Source organism: Rhea americana, unplaced genomic scaffold (assembly GCF_003343005.1).
Source record: "Rhea americana isolate MKP2758 unplaced genomic scaffold, rheAme1 scaffold_164, whole genome shotgun sequence".
Classification (NCBI taxonomy): domain Eukaryota; kingdom Metazoa; phylum Chordata; class Aves; order Rheiformes; family Rheidae; genus Rhea; species Rhea americana.
This window is the reverse complement of record NW_028185750.1, coordinates 496,957-518,605: the sequence shown is the minus strand read 5'-3', so window position 1 is coordinate 518,605 and position 21,649 is coordinate 496,957. Positions and strand designations below refer to the sequence as shown.

The 21,649-nt window shown below is 33.4% G+C and overlaps 1 protein-coding gene across 6 annotated transcripts in view; it reads left to right on the top strand.

The window, feature by feature from the left end:
- Window positions 1–21,649, top strand: part of DENND1A (DENN domain containing 1A) — a 221,461-nt gene that overhangs the window by 18,657 nt on the left and 181,155 nt on the right. For all 6 annotated transcript variants that reach the window (XM_085300458.1, XM_085300456.1, XM_085300460.1 and 3 more), the window contains exon 3: window positions 21,020–21,063. In XM_085300458.1, coding sequence (XP_085156584.1) covers window positions 21,020–21,063 — 44 coding nt within the window. The remainder of the gene's footprint in view (window positions 1–21,019; window positions 21,064–21,649) is intronic.

The following is a 21,649-nucleotide window of genomic DNA, read 5'->3' as shown; positions in this document are numbered from 1 at the left end:
ATAGCTGATTTTTTTTTGACTAAAGATTAAGAAAACTTAAGAAAAGTACACATACTTAGTAGAGCTGTGGTTTTAATGACTATAGCAGCTAAACACAATGTTGTTAAATTTCTAATGCCTTTGTGTAGTTAATGTTTGTTTAATAAGTTATATATATTTCACATTCTATTTGCTTTGCTTTGCATTAAATATGAGATTGTCTTCTAAAGTTGTTCTTCACTTGAACCTAAAGTAATACCAGATTTTGTTTTGTTCATTGCACATATCTATTCATGATTCAGTCACATTGTTTAATTTGAAAGAGCCTATCAAGAGTGTGAAAATGGATTGAAATAGAGCAAATAAACTTCTCTTAAACCATCCATAAATGGATTAAAATTCATATGAGAACCAGAGACTAATATACTGACTGCATCTTGTCTCATTGTATCTGAAGATAGTAACTACAGAAGGGAAAATATTATGAATATCTGTTTGTTCTGCTTCACCATGATTAATATCCTTTTGTGTTAGTGTTATGTGTTTGTCCTGTGTATCTGTTGCTTTTACTTAAAGGCTTAAGTGTCTTACTAGTGTTTGTGATAGTTTATATAATCTTTTTTCCATATACAATAATGTTAAAATTGTTTTGATTACAGCTTAAGAAAAAATGCTCACAAATTATTTACTCAAAATACATGTCACTTTAGTATACTATAGATTCTGTCACTACTATGAATTTAAGATACTAGGAAAGAAGATACTTTGTTCTGAAACTGATACGCTAAATAGCTTTTAAAAGTACTTTCTACTGGAAAGAATTAGCATTTTAAAATGGAAGTATACACCTTTTTGTGTACCTTGGCAGTATTCATAAAACAAAATAGATAATGGTGAGTAAATAGAGTGATTTACTTCTTCAATATTTTTACTCTTTAATACACTGTAGAGGTAAAAAGTAGCAAAATCTCATTATTTGCCATCTCTTACATGAAGATTGCAAAATGCACTGTTAGTTGCAAGTATAAATATGGATTGTGGTATCCAGTAGCATGGTAATTCCGGTGCTTTTTATTTTGATGTATTTCTTGATTGCTTTACTTTACACTGGACACAGGATTAGGTCATTCACCAGATCATCTTGGAGCAATTCTGTACCTAGACTAAATTCTTGGTCTACAGTGGATATCAGACAGACAATTAAAATAGAGTATTGACATGTTTTAAAAATAGTCATACACCTCAATTTGTTTATCTCAGAGTTTTAAAAACCTAATGACCTCATTGCAGCTTGACTGTAATTACCATGTTTAAACTTCTATGCATTTTTTTTAGTTTAAACAGCCTTTGTGTTTTTTTTTTTTGAAATCAAAAGAAAATTAATGAGAAGAGACAAAGAGACATCAAAGAGGTTTTCCCTCTGATTGCAGTGTTAGAAGTTTTGCCTGAAAATAGGTTACATTTCTTCTGTTTTCAGCTGAATCCTCATTAACTTTACATTTTAATGATGTCCAGAGCAAATTATACCATTATGGTAGGTGCCTTAAAGGGAAGCTTAAAGGACACCTTTTTAATGTTTGTTTCTTTATTGGTGACAGTATTTGTACCAATATTATAAACAGTGTTAGAGTGCTAAAAATAACTCCCGTAATTTATCAGAAATATTTTCCATTTTTGCCATATATATATATATATATATATATATATATATATTTGTTTAATAAATAACATATGTGCAGCATACTAGGGGAATATCTTCGTATTTGTAGAAGAATGGAAATCATGTCCTTTGAAAAAGTTTACAAATTACTTTTGCATCTTATAAACAGTTTATTTTATACTGATAAAATAGAATGGAGCAGATGATGTAACAAAGCCCCTGGATTTTTTTTTTGTTGTTTGAGCCTTCAATTGAGGAGATGACTGAAATGCTAATAAAGTGATAATTTATATTTTTACAACAGTAAGATACAGTGTTTTAAGGAGGAACTCTGAATTATCAAATTACTCAGTTTAGGAGAGCAGTGTTGGCTGCAATTCTGTGTTCTAAAGTAATTCTACTAAAAATTAAAAGTGCGTAATTAACTTCTCAGATGAATAATCCTGTTGTATCAAATGCTGCAACAAGAACCTAGTTTTGGTACTCCTTATTTAAAAAAAAAAAAAGCATTAAACTGAAATTGGCAGTAGTTTGAATGGAAGTTGCGAATCCTTTTGTAATTCAAAACAAAAACAACTCTTAAAAAAAAAAAAAAAAAGACCACACAACCCTCCATTCCTCAAAACCACATAGCAGTTCTGTTCTTCTGTGTTAACCTGTTTTGCTCTTCTTCGCTCCCCCCACTGTTTCCCTATCTAGAAAAATGTGTTGTTTCTGTCTGTAGTTCCATGAAAAATTGTAAAGACCAAAAAGTTTTATGAAAGATTAGATCTTCTGTTTCCATGTTCACATACTTCGTGTCTGTATATTAACAAACAGAATCTTTGGTTTTCTTGGGCTACATTGTAATCCACATCTGTAAACTAAATATTGTGGAGGTAGTGGGGGGATGATGGGAGGAGAGAGAAATAAGAATGCTCCAAATTTCAGCTATAAGGGTCAAAATCCAATTGACACGAAGAAGTATTACCATATAAGATCTTATCGGCTAGTACTTCATTACTGCATTGCCGTAACAGAAATTGTTAATGTTTAGTACTTGTTTTTAATAAATTCAATCTCTTCATATATTTCCAGATTTATAATTCCTGAATGTTCCAGAAAAACACTGTAGTGTTAACAAACGTTTGGTGTTTCTATTCCTCTGCAGGTATAGCAAAGGTGTCTTCTGTAGTTGTGAGTGGAATTACTTTTGCATACCAGCAATATGGTTAGCTCATATAAAATTTTCCCGAGACCTCAAATTTGTAGTCCTGAATATTTAAACAATCCTTTTGGTCCTGAGAATTCCAGCTTAAGGGTACTTCAAATTTTATGATCTGTTCTTCCACGGAAATTTGAATAGATACTGCAAAAGTTCTAGTACCTTGCTGTATGAGCATATACCTCATAATGTAAATATTTTTTTCCCTTTTATTTTGGAATTCAAAGAAGTCAATTTTGCTAAATAGTGCCTTGGTGACTTCTTCATTCTTGAGTTAGACTACTGTGTCTTGATGGAAATATTTAATAGTCCCATTGTCAATAAGCAGATGAGTAATGCAAGAATCATTAGACACCAAAGTAAAATTGAACTTAATCTTTCCAATTCAGTGTGACTCCTATGTATTCTTTTGATGTTAAGAGTTCTTCTGTAGAAAACTGTTCAGAAATCTAAATAGTCATAATTGGCTAGGAGTTACGGCATACCCAAACTTTGCCTCCAGCTTGATGTGTCTTAGGTAACCTCTTGTTAAAAAATGGGTTTAGTTCTCTCAGATTTTCAGCTTCCTGTAATTTAGATGCTATAAAGGAACTTTGAAAAGTGGTGACTTCAGTTCCCAGTTTGACACCTTTTAATTTATATTGATGCCTTCCAATGCAACTTYATTTTGAAGATTGTATCATTAAAAAATGAGAAGTTGAGTGTGGTTTCCTGCTTCTCTTTCTGACTTAATTTTGTAATTATTGTAGGATTCACAATAGCTTAAACTTTAACTGACATACATAACAAAAAATATTGATTAATAAACTTTAGCTGCCCAGAAGATGTGTATATTTTTTTTCTTTTTTGTTGGCATGCAGGATTTTGTGTAGGATCAAATTAGCACTAAAAACCTGAAATGTTCTTCCTGGAAACTTATTTTGCAAATATTTTTAGTGTGGCTCTTTCCAACCAATTATGTGTTAATTGTAGCGCAAGGTTGAAGAATTCTCATCATTGATACACCTATCCTCCCTTTTCGTATGTGTTTCCTTAGTCAGTTTTTTTATCTTATTTTTCTTGCTTTGTTGTGGTCAATTTGGTTAGTATAATGGCAAAGACATGGGCACTTCTTTTTGATAAAGTATTATGTTAGAAATGCACTATAACAGAGATGAGAGCTATTTACAGCCTAAGCTATTGATTTTTTAATTAATGTTGCCTAGGCTCATACATGTTGGCAGAATTGTTAACAGCTTGTGGCATTTTTCAATTCACATCTTCTTTTTTGTATTTTGACACTGCCGTTCATATCTCATGTAAAAGTACCTCAGTCAGGTTAAATGTGTTAAAACACCGAGCAAAAAAGGAGAGAATGGAACATAGGGCTGCCTAGAAACCTTGATCCATTGCCAAAGTATTTAAACAATTTAGTGTTTTGGTTTTCTAGCTCGAAGCTGCTTCTCAAATCCCTTGCTAATTAATCCAGTTAATTCTTTGTAGACTAACTGTATGCAGGGCTTTTTCTGTGCTTCTATCACCAAGAACCCTGTTTTGTGTTTGAAGCAAACCTAAGCTCTGTTATAAAGGTTGTAGTAATAAAGTGAGTGTTAGCAGATGTAAATACAGTGTTTTGAGTCTTTTCAAAAGGAGTTGTGTTTGTGTGTGTAGCTTCTAATTTAATCTTTCATGTTTAAAAATTAAATATATATACTCATATAAAAAGATAGAAAGGATTTTTTGACTGGTTTGATCATGTAAGAAAAGGGAGTAGAGTCCCCATTAAATGATTATGGCATAAGATACTACTGTTACGATATTACATTTAGTGTTATGTAAGTTTACTTTTCAACAAATTAAATATAATAAATGATGTTCTTCTCTGTAATCCAAAATGGACGATTGGATATTGGGCAGACAATAAGGTTTAATAAGAAGGAGAGTTTTCAGAAATGACCTTTTGATACTTTAAATTCTATGGATTAGAGTGCAGAGGTGGTATGAATTTAGACCTGGAAAAAGTAGCTAGGGAGCAGAGAGGTTGGAAGCCCAGTTAGATATGATATGATATAGTGAGAAAGAGAGTATACATTCCTCTTTTCAAAGTGTGCTTATCTGCAACTAAAGCAGCTATATCTATGTAGTTATACTGTATGGCTCTTGAGCATACTTCTAACTTTTAGATTTATTAGAAACTCCCACATCATCTTGGTTATTGATGCGAAGCATACTATTTTGTGCAATAATGTAACTCTCCCTCTAGCCATCAGTGATGTTTCTTCTAGGTACTATGGCAAAAATAGCTCTGTGAATGTTCTACACCATCAACTTACCCAGTTATTTTAAGCAATTGCTTTTGAGGATCTTTGTGTAGTTTCTATTGATTTCTTTCCTGTTCTGTGCAAGACTGTTTGGTTTTTAACTGTTTTCTTGCAAATCAGTGATGATGTGTATGTTTTGGAGAATATGCTTGTGTTGCCAGGTGGCCGTAACAAGTCAAGCTCCTAGTTTCTTTCATCATCCTCAAGAGATTAGGAAGTCAGCACAATGCGAATTGGTGAAGAGATGCACTTCAGCGTGTTGTGGGCTGACCTCTGAAGAAAACGTTTTGGAAGTGGGTTAAAGTTGCATTTCTAGATTCCTTTTTAGTTGGTAGTGAAGGAAAAAATAGCCTGTAGCAAATCTCTTGCTAAGAGTGGGTAGAAGGAAAAGAACTGGCAGAATTCTTGAAAAAGTCTGTAAGTGAGGTTGGGAGTTTGTTGTGTAATAAATCTGGGGAAGAAAAGGAGAAGAGAACTTTATGAAATGGCTAGTTTTACATACACCTGGTTTCCAGGGCTAGTAATTAATGTAACATGGTTATGAAACGTTTCTTTTCAGAGCTATACTTGTCCACTGCCTGCAAAGTGTCTTCATGCTAAGTATGTGTCATCATATAGGTTGAAGTGTACCAAACTTTTTTCAAAAATAAGTGTTCCCAATGCATTTATGTCTTGCAATTAAAAATCCTTTTGATAACTATACCTTTCCTGCAGGAAGAAAAAAGAATACAGGCTAAGGTTCCTGTGTTTTTTAAATTTTTAGTGAGGTGATAGGTTTCCTGTCTGGTTGTGTTCAGTAACATCAAGCTCTTTCCTATATAGAACCAGCAAGTCTTCAAGCTGATAGTACTGCTTTAAATAAATGTTAAGCTTCTTTTCTTAGAGACCTTCTTTTTTATATAGTATCACACATGTCATAAGTGAGCTTTGTTAATAGTAGCTGAAAGCTTTGCAGATACAAAATAGGTCAGTAATGCAAATGTAAACATACCCACAGTTCTCTTGTAGTGCTTGATGCTGTCCAGTTAGTGAACTTTACCCCAAAACAGATAAGTCATTCTAAGTAGCTGAACACTTAGTTATTTTTTTTCTTTCATCTTGCTGTCATTAGCTAGATGAGGTGTATTTTTCCAGTTCAACACATTCTCCCTTTCCTTCCTACCCCCGCCGCCTCAAGAAGTTCAACTTCTGTGATCGTATCTGAATCTATGGGAGTTTTTTGCAGAAGAATATATTGAATATATTTTTATATTTTTACAGACTTTGCTGTCTATTTATTGCTTCAACTTGTAGGCTTTCAGAAGACATCAGTGATACTGCAGCCTTAATTGAGGCTCACTGTTAACAATTTTTTTTTTTTTAATTCACTTTGAATTGTATGGCTCCTAGGTATTTTCTTTACTATTTTGATAGAATGGACACTGCTAGTATGACTGATGAGAAGGGAATTTTGCTTGGGAAGGGAATGTTACTCAATTCCAGTTGAAGCAAAAAGATGAAATTAAATACTAAAGGGTACAGGGCTAAGTTCTAAAGTGTATCAACAATATAAGTATTGATGTTTTACATAGTCTTGCATTTCTTAAAAAAATAGGTGATACTGAAGCTGTATTTGTTAAACTTGTTTATTGGTGGCTAAGTTTGAAGGCTTCTCTGTGTTGTGAAATGAGACTGTTCCTAGAACAGTTTGCCTGAAGGAGGTGAAAAAAGGTCTCACTGGTCCCTATCTCTTGAACTTGCTAATTTACAACTTGAAGTAGGAAACGACACATGCTTAAACTAACATGGAAAGCTGAACTAGTATGAGAACACCTTTTATTTTATCTTTAATATAGTTGGGACTATTTCAGAACTAGTTGGCAAAATTTTCATGCTGCATGCAAAATAAGGCATTTCACTCTTACATCTGAAGCATTATATTTAATATATTCATTCACAATAGTGTCCAAATAGTGATGTTTATAATGTCAGAATTGCAGTCTAAGCCAATTGGACATGGCACTATATTTAAAAAAGAAAGAGGTGGAAGGAGATAAAAGGAACAAGTAGAATTTGAATATTAATTGTGCTGTCATATTCCCAAGAGGAGTTGATGGTTGTAGATGGCTACATAAATGAAGAAGACATCACAAACAACTGTGTTTTACTTGTTCTTGTCCTAGGCTCTCAGATCTTTTTCTCCTTCCACTTCTAATGGCCGGAGGAATTCTTTGGAGATTGGAAGTTGTATAGTCTCAGACTTGTAATAGTTTACTGAACATAAGAGGCTGAGTCTTCAAGTATCTGGAAATCCTACAGTAGAAATGCAGGAGAGTTTATATAACATCACTTAATGAACATAGTCATAGTAGAAATCACAATCTCATGCTAACCCAAACTCACAAACAAACACTCTCTAGCAAGCCCTAAGGCTTTTTAATATGAACAGGTATATTCCTGTGTGGTACTATTGAGTCTTCTGCTACAGTCTTTAGTTCATTCTTGTATAAAAAAGCTGTCCAGCTTGCCATTCATCACCATGCATCATTTCCACTACAGAAAAGCAGTAGAATCAAGATTGGAATTCCCAGTTTACAGTGGTGCAGTTTCATTTCTGATAGTGGTTTTTTTCTGTCTCAGTGCCATTTGAAAAAGCAAAGCATCTTAAAATAAACAAATATGTAATAATAGCAATTTTGAGTCTACTAAAACCCAGAATAATTCGGAATAGCTTGTTTGCTATAAAATGATCTTGCTGTGCAAGGATATTCCCATAAGAGATGGTGTTTGTGTAGATCAATAATGCAAAGCAGTGTCATTGGGAACTGGTGGTATTCCATTAAGGTAGCGTATGATAACTTTGAAACTGAAAACAATTTGAGACTACCAATATTAAAAGTATGAAAGTAAGGTCAGATTTTTAGATATTATGAATTATGCATAGCTTGAGGCTTAGAAATCAGTATTCTCTATTTCATGTTTAACAAAGAAGATATTCTCTGTGTACTATAGGCAATTATATGATTGCTGAAGAGTAGTGGTTTTGGTTTGTTTTTTTGTTTTTCCTTTTTAATTCAACAGCGTAATTCAGAGCATATGGTTGGCTAGAACACTTTTGTTCCGAGTGCTTTTTGAGTCAGTTCAGATTAAACCTGAAATGAGACAATTTGTATAACAGTGAATATATTTGTACAGTACTTTTATGTATTTGCCTAATAATATGTCTGTCTGAATTTATTATGGTTGATGAATTTTTAGAAAGAGATTAAAAAGAATGATGATGTTAGAAAAGATTTCCAGACTATAAAATGCTGCTGTGTCCTGTAACACAGGAAGAATATAGGTTATTAGAAAATTAAACTAACCTTAATATCATTAGAACTAAATGGTGACACTATTGTAGTTTGGAAAATGTTTATAAAACACAAAGTATTTTCTAGTAGTGAAAAGTCTGGTGGTATTTTGGAAAATACTATTTGTTTTCATTAGCAATTCCTTTAGGTTTTGTAATGTAGTCGATTGATTGCCATGGCCATGTTGTGGTTTTACATGAGTTCCTTGTAATATAGCTTTTTCTAAAAAGCAATATTACATTGAAATATTTTTCCTGACTTTCTTCAGAACAACAAAGAGAATTAAAAATTAGCTGGTTGACACAGGAAAGTAGAAAAATTCTCTTAAAGTTAGTTGAATAAAAAATTTTTTTAATAGAAGTGCTTATTAAAATGCCAGTGTTTTATATGAGTTAAGATGGCCATAAACTGGCATTTTGTCAAATGTATCTTTTATTTTTGCTGTAAAAGGCTAGCTTGAAAAAACTGTGTTAGAGTATGTATGCTTGACCTCTCATCAGAAACAATAATAAGGAAAAAAAGGACATATGTATACTACTTGAAATACGTGTTTTGTAAATACTAAAGATGGTTACCATTTCTTGTAAAAATGTGAAAACTCTAGTTCCTTCAGAGTTTGCATCTGGAAACCTAAGCTGAATTGAAAGATTTTCACTATCATTGCTTGTGTCTGGCACTGTTGAACTCTAGATGATGCACTAACTCTGGATTAATTTTTGCTGCATGCTGTTTACAGGTGATGAAGATTTGTTTATTTTTCTTCCTTTAGTCCTTCTGAGGACTTGAGAAAAAAAATCTTTTATTGTGTAAATCCTGCCCAATGTGGTATTAGTACTGTGAAATTGTCATGTTTAAAGCATAGCATGAAATATTAGTTAACTTTCTTTCATATTTCCAAGACAAGGAGGGCTTGCCAGCTGCTGTTGAAATAAAGAGGCTATCACCAGGCAACTCTGCTGTCTCAGAATATATATACAAAGAGGCAGGAGAAAAGCAAGCTCAGTATTCATAACATGAGCACTCAAAATATGTCTCCATTAAACTTACAGACCAGTGAAAAGATTATGAGAAAACATACCAATTGAGCAGAAATCAATTTAAAAAAATCATTTTTTTAAAAAAACTTGCTTAAAGAATGTGCTGTTACTGAACTTCAGCATTTAATTTCTTTTGTATAATTATTGCAGGTTATCTGGAAGTGTGTATAATTTTTTAAAGTTTCTAAAAATGTTTCAAAACAATTCTTATTTTGGAAGTTAGGTTTTATGGCTTTCTTAGAACATTGAATTAGGATGTTTCCTGATTGTATTACAAGTATTGTAATACTTTCCTGATTGTATTTACAAGTTTTATCTGCTACATAATTTATTGAGTAAAATTACAGGAAAAAAAATGAATGGAAAGTATAATCCATTCAAAATTTGCTGCTGGTAGGGCTCCAGCAGTTTCTTACCTTTCTAGTAATGCTGAATTTCTGGGCTGGCTGAAGAACAGATGGTTATGAAGAGAAATATCATCTTAAATGCATAGTATCGTCAAAGAAATTATCAACCATATTTTAATATATACTTGAGGTATGACTAAAGTAATTAACTGTTGCATATAGAAGATCTGAAAACCTCAGTTAAAGATGATAGAAACATGTAGGAAACAAGACTTGAAGTACTTTTTTGTGTTCTATTTTTTTGATCTCTGTTATTTTAGATTTAGCTCTATATTATGCATCCTCTTTTTATAGTTCTAGATTTAAATTTTAGACTGATACTGACATGACTAATGTGGACTGAAATTTTTTATTCTTTGTAAAGAAATAATTGAGTTTTCTTATCACTGAAGTTATCTTATGCCTTTTAATTTCTTATTCTTACAGTTCAGAGTTTTAGTAGAAGAGAAAATCATCTGTGTTGTTACACAGCTGGTTGTACACTATTTTATTGATGAAGCAAAAGGAATTAAGGAGTTAATGTAGATGTAATTCCTCAACTGTATGTCAAATACTGCACACCGTCTTATAAGTCAAATAAGAATTGGTAAAGTTTTGATTAAATCTGGAGCCATTCCATATGAGCAGTTGAAGATGGAACATGTTAGGTTATAAAAGTGTTATAAAAGTGTTATAAAACTATTCTGATATGTACATTTTCCAATATCCTTTTGCTTATCCTGTATCGTATCTGAGCTTTGACAAATTCTTTTTTTCAGCCCACTGATTCTTAATCTGCTTGCATTAGAGCTTGATGTTCTGGAAGGGAAGAGCTGATCTTATTCCTTGAGAGAGAAAGGAATTACTTCAAAACACAGAACAGATTTGAAATAAAACATAGACTGAATTGACTTTTCAGTCAGTAGTCTTTTTTACTTTTTTTTTTCAAATTCTCAATGTTCTTTTTTTTGTGATATATTTTTGTTTTTCAAATAGTATTAAAACAGATTCTGTCAAAGGCAAAACAGTGTCGGGGGAACTGGAAATCCCATTCTTAGCTCTGCTCCTTTCCTGTAGTGGAAGGATGTGTAGCGCTGAGCACCTTTTAAATGGCAAGCTGAACATTATGACAGCTTGCTTTGGACCCAAATTACTGATCAGCAGTTACTGGAAGCTAATGTACGCCCTCCTTTCTGTAAAGGACAATTAAACAAATGTTTTCCAAAAGTCAGTGTAGTTTATTTTTCACACTCATTGTACTTGAGTATTTTTAACATGATTGTAAAATGAATTTAAGCAAAGCCCCCTTAGATGGGAAGTTGGTTTTGATGCTATAAGCATCATATTTAGGATTTACTCTGAATAGGTCATAAAGCTACTGATGGACTAGTTCATGTGCTGGAAAACTGATAAGAGAAGAGTAGCTGGAAATCCAGCCACATCAGATGAACAGGAGCTTAAGGGCAACTTTCACAGTAGTATGACTATGACTTTTTTCAGTCACATTGTAGAGGAATTTACAGTGAAAATGCACTCTTCTTTCAGTGAGCTCTTTCACTGACTGTCGTTTTATTCTTGCAAGCAGATATGAAATGATAGTCTTTCTGATTCTATGACTGAACTGTGTGCTCCAGACAAACAGACATTTGAAACAGCCTTCCACCTCCATAGCTGTTATTCATTACTTTTTTCTGCACAAATAGTACAAAATAGTCAAAATAGAACAAGGTATTTGCCATCCAGTGAATAAATCTAGTAATGCGTTTCAAATTATGGAACTGGATAATTGTGCAAAGAACTGATAATATTTTCTGCTCCTCTCCAGTATTACTTTCTGCTGATGGGACAATTTTTGTCCAGAAAGTTTGTTAAACAATTTAAGAAATGTCATAAATATTTGAAAACATGATTTGGCTTTAGTTCTCTCTATACGGCTATATACGTGTGTGTGTAAGACTGGAATTTTTCACCAGCTGTTGCTTAATGAATTGAAAGTTATCTTTGTAATTTAAGAGTTTCATCGGTTTGTTATGATGTAGCTCAGTATCTTCCTAAAAACAAGTTTGTTTTTCATGAATTCCTGAAGTGCCTTAATTTCATACAATATAACAGTCATCGTCTAACTCACCTTTTTAGTATACACTTTCATAATAAATTAATATTCTGTCATACTGAAGAGCAAGTTGCTTTGTGTATACCAAAACTTTACAATCTTGAATTCAGTGCATCATCTGTGGAATGAGTGTGCCAAGACAGAAGATTGGAAATCAAAAGTTCGATTTTCTTCATTCACATTGGCATCAAAGTTACTACAGACTTATGACTACTCTCAAGAAATAATACTGTGTATGTTGGTCCTATAATGTTAATTAATGTAACTAAGCATTAGCAGTTATTTCAGTCCTTTAATTTCCTTTCCCCTCCCTGTCTCTAATGTTGACCTTGGCTTTGCTAGTCTTAGAAATTCTTAGCAATTGTTTTAGAGTTGGCCCATGCTTTTTTTATTTTTTTTTTATTTTTTTTTTATTTTAAGCAATATCTAGAGAATAGAGAGTTACCTTATCTCATTAGAATACCTGTTTTAAAAATTTGACCAGCTTTTTCTTTATCCAAGTCTTCATTTCATGTGAAAGGAAGGTGCAGACATAATGTATCCTATTGTATCCTATGTTAAAAGATTGACTGTTGTGAAATCTTTTTATTTTGGCAAAATGTATCAAATACGAAGTCTTAAGTTAGCATTTACATAGGAAGATATCTTGTATTTGGTGTAAGCTATACCCAAAGTGCAACAAATATTTGACTTAAGAGCTTGATTTAGCCATTTTATAAACTTACTGTAGTTGAAAGGAGAAGACAACCTGTGTGTGTTTGAAGTGTTAGCTTGGAGGCCTTATTACAGAAAGTAGTACTATTTCTGGCAGTTTTTCTATAGTTAGGGCTGTTAGCTTTCTTTGTCAGTTTTTGATACCAAATAGTCTTTTGAATTTTAAAATTATATTCAGTTCTCCAAAATAAAGAGAATTTCTTTATGTAAAACGCTATGAGGAAGTAGTAGCTTGTCAACTTGCTTTATTTTAGACAAATTTTTAAAAACATGTAAGATACTGGTGAACATGGTCTTTGAAAGTTTTTCTCCTCCACTGTCCCCCTAGCTCTTGGTGTGTTAATAATAGAAAGACTATTATGGAAATCACAGTGAATTGCTTAATCTGTCCCGTTTTTCTCTCTTCCTCAGTTTCCTGTGATGTATATTTTATGTTCCCTTTGATACACTTTCTCTTCTCAGTAGTTCCCACTTTTGGATCATTTTACTGAATTCATACACGAAATTCTGCTCAGAGTTGCAAAGTTGATATTCTGTTTCTAGACTGCACTGTTATGAAAATCATTTTCTTGTTACTAGTTAGTTTTTTGGCAATTACCGAATAGGCTTCCAAATGTTCTCTCAAGAAAAAGAAGCAAACTTTGCAAGTCTGTTTTTATGGCGTTAATGTCAATGGACTCATTTGCACAACAACTGATGTATGTAATATTTGTTGCTTTGCCTAACTGGTGACTGTACTACATTTATAAAAACTTCAGTAACTGAAAACAATAGGTTAGTGTCTGCTATTTATGCATAAGTAGTCACAAAGACGCAAGCTGCATCCCAAGATGTGGAAAACTTGATGTTATCTGCATGAATATTTTCATTGCGTAGTGTCCTCAGGTGCGTTGTTGTTTGAATATTGAACCTGCATACTTACTGTATGTATTAGTATTTTGCGGTAACTTCTATTGCAAGGTCTTTTGAAATAGCCGCCATTGTGATTCTGACAGTATTTATATTTTCAATCACATTATAATTTCAAAAGAATTATAGTTTGTAAAACATTCTCATATAATTTTCTTTTGCATCTTGRGTGCATTGAGTTTTATTTCTTTACAGTAAGAAGTATTTTAAAGCTTTAATCTTTTATTCTTTAAAGCTTCACACCCAGAAAAAATATTTTTTTAAAAAAGTTTTTTCTGCCTGAACTTGTTCTGGGGTGTGACTGTCTTCTCACATGTGTAGGTTTTCCTTTTCCCTCTTTTCTCCAACTCCCCCCCCCCCCCAACACCCCCTCCCACACACTTTTCTCTCCTCCCCTTCTTCCCCCACCCTTGCAGTTTAGGGGCAAGGAGAAGTGTGTGGCTGCACTGAATACAGGACATGGAGTTTCCTGAGGTTTGGAAAGAAGTTTACATTGCTTTTTAGATATGCTGCATAAGTACTATAATGTGTAATGAGTGTTGAAATTGCAGTTACTGTTAACGGAAATCCATTTAATTTTAGAGGAACAAAAAAAGTTGCAACTAAAGACCCTAAAGAATTTAATATCTTAAATAAAACTGTAAGACTTTAAAGAACTAAGGTCTTAAATTATTTAGGGAGGAAAAATGAAGTATTTATCATTGTACTTTTCAATGTGAGGTTAGTGTATCTGAATGATTTGTAGCCAGTTGGCTGAGTTTTATCAGAAACAATACACTTTAGAGTGTGTGTTTTTTTTTTTTTTTTTTTTTTTTTTGTATATGGTAACTGTGAGGTATATATAGATACATATAGATATATATTTAATAACTTCCTTGGGTTTATAATTTCTATGTCTTTCAAATACAGACCAGTTTGAGTATGTCTAGCATTAATTAAGCATGCCTCTTTAAAAAGCAGAACTCTTCACTTTATGATATAAGAAAAGTTGAGAGTAAAGAGGAACATAGTTACACTAATATGCCATTGTAGCATATTCCCATCCTGTCATCTGGAAAATTAAATCAGGTTACAGCACGGATTAATGTCCAGAATTGTGAGGAAGGGAAGGTAGTGTCTTAAATGCCATGAAATTGAACAATAGGATTATACAGTTCACAGCTAATTTTGATATTCTTCTGTATTTGGATTTTTGTTGAGCAAGATTCTACAAGGAAAAGCAGTATTAGTTATTAGGACTTGTCAATAGTCCCATATTTACTAAAATACTGCTAATAATAGCTTGAATGTTGTTCAGTGTTTTGTACGATAATATAGATAATATTCATTGATATGAAGTAGAACTACTAATCAAGGGAGAATTAAATGTATTAGCAGTGAGAACTGTACTTGCATAGTATGGACTCTGTGGCTTATGTTATCCACTTCTGTTGATCTTCTGTAAATATATGGTAAAGAAGCAGAATGCTGCTGTGACAGAGCAGAAAAGTTTCAGTCTTTTCTCACTGAGAAAAGCATTTTCTTCCCCCCTCCTTTTAAAAAATAGAAATATGAGCACTTGCAAAAATTTCATGTGAGAAGTGATTCAGCTGCTATATGTTACTGTTTTCCCTCAATACCACCTCTTTAAATAGTGGCCAAGGAAACTGCTTCAAAAATAGACATGTGATCGATTTTGTATGTGTATCTTCTCCCCTCCCCCCTTCCTAATTGAAAATGCCTTAGAACGGGACATCTGTTGTGGATCTCTAGGTCTTTGGCCAACCTACACTTCACAGGCTGCAGCTACTCTGTATGGAGCTGTATCCTCTGGGAAAAGGGCTTACAAAGGCATACACCAGGTTGGTAAGTGAATCACTTTGACCTGAAGGCACTAATGAATTTCCTAAAGTTCATAATGATAATGCCACTGAGGAAAAACTTCCAAAGCTGAATATAAACATTAGGGATAAAATAAAGTCGACTTTTCTTAATACTAACAGTTATAGTTTGAAATCTGATGTGTATTTCCTTGGAGTTTTGTCTATACAAAAACAATGTATTTTAGCCTTTATTTTGGAATGTTATTATTTGTGTACTTTCTTCTTTACACTTGTTACTGCCTGCTGCTTTCAGATGCTATAGGTCAATCTATCTTACTGATGATTATATACAGTTATTTTCGGGAGACGTTTGTAAGCAATTGCCTTAGGCAGAAACTGTGTGGATCTTGTGATATTTTGTGACCTGGAACTTAGAAAATTGGAAATGAAGAAAGATAAAGAGGAGATGGTAGCTTAAGTTACCACAACATAGATTCAACTGGGAGCATGACTTCTGTTCTTTGGGAGAAGCTTTTTCTTTACATTRTGAACTTCCACTTTGTTTTGTTCTGTTTTGCCATGTCGCCTTGCATTGAACCAGACTCAACTTTTCGTGCTTTGTGCCCTGGAAGACTTCGAGCTCTGCACTTTACTCCAACTGTGTAAGAGGTTGGTTGGAAGGATCTCGGAGTCTGTTCTGCTGTTCTGATGTCAGCAAATGGATTTCACTTTACTGAACTTGAAAACATGCTTTTTTGTGTATAAATATTAAAATAGAAAAGTATTTGAAGATCATTCTATTAGAGAGTTTAAGTACCCACAGTAAGCATTCAACTGTTTTTAATTTTGAAGGCTTTTCTTACTGTCTAGAGAAACAATGTAGCTACAAATAATTCTGCCTGCAGTGTGCAAAATAAATGTTAGTCAAGGTGTTCAAAGTTTTCAATTATTTAGTTTTAGAGGCAGAGTTGACAGTCTGTTATGTTCATGTCTTAACCTAAGATTTCATATAAGTGCTGGAGCATATTTTACTGATACCAGTATTATGATTAAAGTTGAATACTGAATGCCTGTGTGAGGTACCACACTGTAGTCCTCCATTTCTATACCTGTTTTCCTCTGCTCAGAAGAATACGGTTATTGTGCCCATAGCAATTTGGGTCAGGCATGGGTTATTATTCTCCTTGTGTTCTCTCTTATTCTATGGAGAGCCTGGGCATGCTGTATGGTACAGGTGTTTGTTTTGCAGTTTGTGTTTCATGAAGTCAGATGCCTTGATGACCACTATTTAAATGCATGTATTTACATGAAGTACCCTCACTAAAATAAGATTTAAGTTCTTGGAACTTTATGTAAGGATCCAAAGCAGTAATTACCTGATAGAATTTAAATGTCATTTTTATTGTGTGTGTGTATATATATGTACATTAACATAGCTGAAAACACTTTTAAAATAAACATTACATTAACAGTGAATACTGGATAAAACAATGAAAACTGTAATGAAATGTGATGTGCTCTTTTTCCGTTATGTAGTGTTTTCCAAATAAAGATACTGGATTCTTAATAAACATTCCCAGACTATTTAAAAGTCGAAATGATGGAGCTGACGCAATGTAAAATATAAAGTACTTGTAAAAACATGCAGACATGGAAGTATACAGCTGCCAGATGTAATTTAAAGGTGGCTTTCTTAGCCCATTTAAAGTTGTGTTCCAGGTTATACAGATTAGCCATTCTGAGACTGTTACGAAGGAATGTCATCAAAAGCAGGCAGTAAACAAACTGTGTATCTCACTGTCTTGTTGAACAGGCACGTGATACCAGGTGTGATTCCATAAGGTACTTTGCACCTCCAAGTACTTATTGCTGTTATTTCCATAGAGACTGATGGATGTGAAGTCAAATTTGATTTCATGCAAGTAAACTATGGATGAAATTAAGTATTTTCTGATGTATACGGTTGGCTGGCATGAGAAGTTTTTATTTATATTAAAGACATTACAGCTGATGAACATATCTAGCACTGTGTGTGAGAAGTTGCCATTTGTTTTGTCTTTAAAGCAAGGTAACAGCTACTTTTTTTTTTTCTTTTTTTTCCCCTCCAGTACAGCAAACATCCGAGCAACTGCTCTTGTCTTATTACCACCTTTCAGTCTTTTGCTATATTTTATCATCTATCTTTAAAGAAGTAGAAATAATTTATCTTTTTAGGGTACAGATCAATAGACAAGTAAAAGTTTACGTAACAGCAAAGTAAAAATTATACTATAGTGAACAAGTTATGTTACGAAGCACGAAGTTTAGAAACATACCTCATTTTGTGTCACTGAATTGCTTAAAAGGCCAATTTAATAATCACTATCTGGCTATCCGCTACCTGTAGGAAGGGTTCTTCAAATGTGGCATACCTGCCACTTGTGGTATGCCAGGATAATCCATCCCCACTGCCTTTTCTCCAGAGAAGGTGGAGGCCAGCCTTCTGCACTTGCACTAGCTGGCACAGAGGCATGAGAGATGACTGTCAATATCGCTGTTCCTGTGTGAGAAGAGGAAGAGATAGGGCTAGACAGCGGAGAACCGGATGTTGCTGTTACTACAGCTGGGATATATTTCAAATCTTTTCATGATAATAGGACTTGGCAAAAATTTATTTTAGAAGCAACAGTCTTAAACTAATATAAAGATGATCTGTTCTTTTGTGTTTTGTGAAGATCTGGACAACTTATGATCTGTTTTTTTTTTCACTCATGTGTTTTTTCCCTAAAAACCAATCATTCAGAAACATGAATTTTTGAAATAATTTTGTAAAATAATTTGTAGCAAGTCAGTTAAACATTCTGGTAGCTTTGAAAACTGAAATATCCTCCATTACTCTATTTCAAAGAAAATTAAAGTAGGGTTGGAGAAAAATGTACAATGGTTTCTGACCTAGTGGCTTAAAAATATTTGTTATGGTTTGTTACTCGTTGTTGGTAATCGCCCAGCACTCTAGCATAGACAATGACTGTGAATGAGTCGGTGTTGAAAATTTTGCCAAATCCTGTTCATTGTATAGTCTAGTCCACTGCTGCACAGAACTTGCTGGTCCTTGGAAGAGATAAGGAGAAGAGAAAATCTTTTGGTTTAGTCTAAGTTTACTTACTGGGACTTTCCTGTGTTAGAGACCTATATGGAATATGCAGAGTGTTATTGAGAGGGAAGGGGAGAAGATATATTGGAATTTTTTTGAAAAAAGAAAGAGTTTTATCTATAGATGATAATTTTCTATAGCCACTACTCAGCTTTAATTCATGATGGCACATAGTTTTTTTTTTTTTTTTTTTTTTTTAAGAGATAGAAAAAATCCCACTATTCTGTTAGAGTGAAAGTTCCTAAGTGGAAAAAGAAAATCTGAACTGATGTATATAAACAAAGCCAAAATTAAACAAACCCAGAATAACCTGATAAAAAAATCCTTGATCGTGATTTTTTCATGTTACTGTTTAGGTGGTGTTTTGTTTCGTTTTAATGAGACTGGTTTGTAAGCTGGCTTCTGAGATGTTGAAAGCACCAGCACGTCTTTATTTGTCCATGACAACTTTCTGCTAACAGCACTTACCAGTGAATCTTAGAATATCTTGCAGACTGCTGCACAGTCTACTGCATGGTGATTTTCATACATGTTTGCCTTCTGGGTTTACTGAAATTCTGTAGAATAGGCTTGTGTGGACCTTTGTGACAACGAGCTCTTGAAACACAAAAGGGCATTCAAGATGCTAAGAAAAATATGCATTTACATATTTACAGACACATGAAAATGTTGTTGACATCTTAGTATGTCTGATTGCTTTGTTGCTTTTCTGAAGAATGCGAATGAGTTTAGAGGAAATACACTTTGGGTTTATATACTCAACTTAATTTCTCATTTTCTTTAAAATGAGAAATGATAAAATTCCGTGTGTGTGTGTGTGTATTTATACATATAATTTATGCTGAGTTTGAGAGTAAATAGGCCAACAGAAAATTGGGGGATGGAGGAAGGGAATGTTAGTGTCATGCTCCAGGCTCTTTTGCCAGTTTTTAAGCAACTGCGTGTACCTTGATTTACAAATTCAGTTCCCATTTCTTTCATTGATTTTCTGTGTAGTTCTGAAAGATTATCCTCATGTGATGCAATTCTTAAAAAAAAGAAAAAGAAAGAATATGCATCATAATAGACGATACTTCGTTCAATCCTGCTCTAATGTTGTGCTTGCTTTAGTGACATACGAAATTGTATTGTCCAGTTAGTTGTTACTTGAAATACTTGTGTATGTATCTGTAAGACTGCTCGTGTGAGTTCAGCTGGTCTCATTGGTTTGCAAGTTTGGTCACTTGGCCCACGCATACAGACTTAAGAATTTTCAAACTAAAGCTTTAAAAGGCAATCTCTTGCATTCAATTTCTACTCTTTTTCTGTTTATGTAAAAGGATTTGCTTATATTTAAATTTATATATGAAATTTTATGTATTATATATTTATATATATTTGTATGTGTGTGACAGTGGTATGTTAAAATTAAACATCTGATTGTGTGGAAAAATTAAACTAAGAAGTTGTTRAAGTACAGTCTTGCTGTATTTATAATTTAAAATGAATACTTCTTAACAAAATGTTTGCATCTGCTAGCAATTGAATTGCCAATCAGCTAATTTATTACTAAAGTAAATGCTGCCAATAAGAAATCTAGAGTGGGCCTATTCTAAAACAATAATATACGGTGTATATGTCATAAAATGATTCTCTTCCCCTCAAGCCTTAGCTACAGTGCAGTATAACAATAATTGAGCAGTAAAGATTGTTTATGCAGTTTCGCTAGGTACATAATGATCAAAATTTGTGGAAACATTGTATAAAAAGTCAAGCATCTGGTAATAATGTATCCAGTGTGCCAGCTTCAAATAATTGAACTGATCAGATTGCCCAAATGTTAGAAATGGTGTAGGACGCTTCTTGATTTTTCTATGTATTACATTTTATTGTGAACTCTACTTAATGCCTTTATTTTAATAATTGGAAAATATCTTTGTAATAGGGAATCTGACCACTTCAGCCATATTCTTTAGATTAGAGAGATTTTTAATCTATTATCACTGAAAATTGTCTGTGGAAATTAATCAGTATAGTGTCCATAGTTTGCAAAACTAGTTACTTCTCCGAAAACAGAAAATCAAAATGCTTTTGAGAGCTGTTTTCTGGTAACACATGTAGTTGGCAAATTGCAACCAGAAAGATATTCCATAAGGTAACAGCCTAAGGTTCAGTGTATCACCAGGTCATTTCTTATGAATTAAACAAAAAAAAGTATATGCACACACAGATACTACAATTTTCTGTATTTTGTAAGTGTGTGTGTTATATAATTTTTCTGTCTTTCTGGAGGAGGGTAAAGGGAGAGTCTTGAGAAGTCCTTCCCTGCTCTTATCAACATAGCAGCCTCAGCTGCCCTTCTTGGATCCCCTGCCAGGGTTGCTATCATCTTCTGATCAAATATTAATGTGTGATTCTCTGCTTGCTCACTAATCCAAAGCCAATTAATATTATCTGTCAATTATTTACAGATCCTGAGGTGCGGAGGCAATTCCCAGAGGACTACAGTGACCAGGTCTGGAATGCGTAATTAATTTTTTACATGACAAAATTTATTTCAGGGTTGTTCAACATATTATTGCTGCTCTTTTTACTGAAAGAGATAAATGTATTCTTAGAAAGAAAGAAGCTTTAATTAAGAGCAGAGGATAAAAATGTATTTTCACATTTAGAGCAGAAAGCAGAAGAATTTTGGATCTCGTAAGATTGTTTTACAGTCTAGTCTTTACAAGCGAACATGAGAGTGGGAAGGAAAATTGATTAATAAATTTCACTTTTTGCCTGTAGGTGCCACAGTCTGCAGTTCATTTGGCAGTCCTCACCTCATTGTCTGAAAGGTTTATGACTATATTTAAGTGGACACCTGGCACTACAGTGCATTTTTAAAATTCTTGCCTGATCATACAGTCTCTTTAGTCTGTTTCAAAATGATAATATAAAAATATGAATGTACAGGTAGAGTGCACAGGAATTTATCATTTAGCTTTACACAGATTGAGCCTGGAATTTTTCACAGGATCTCTAGCTGACGTTGAAATTAACAGCTTCGGGTTACCTTGTATTTTACTGTGGCTCATTAGTAGTGGATTGGGGCAGGGGTC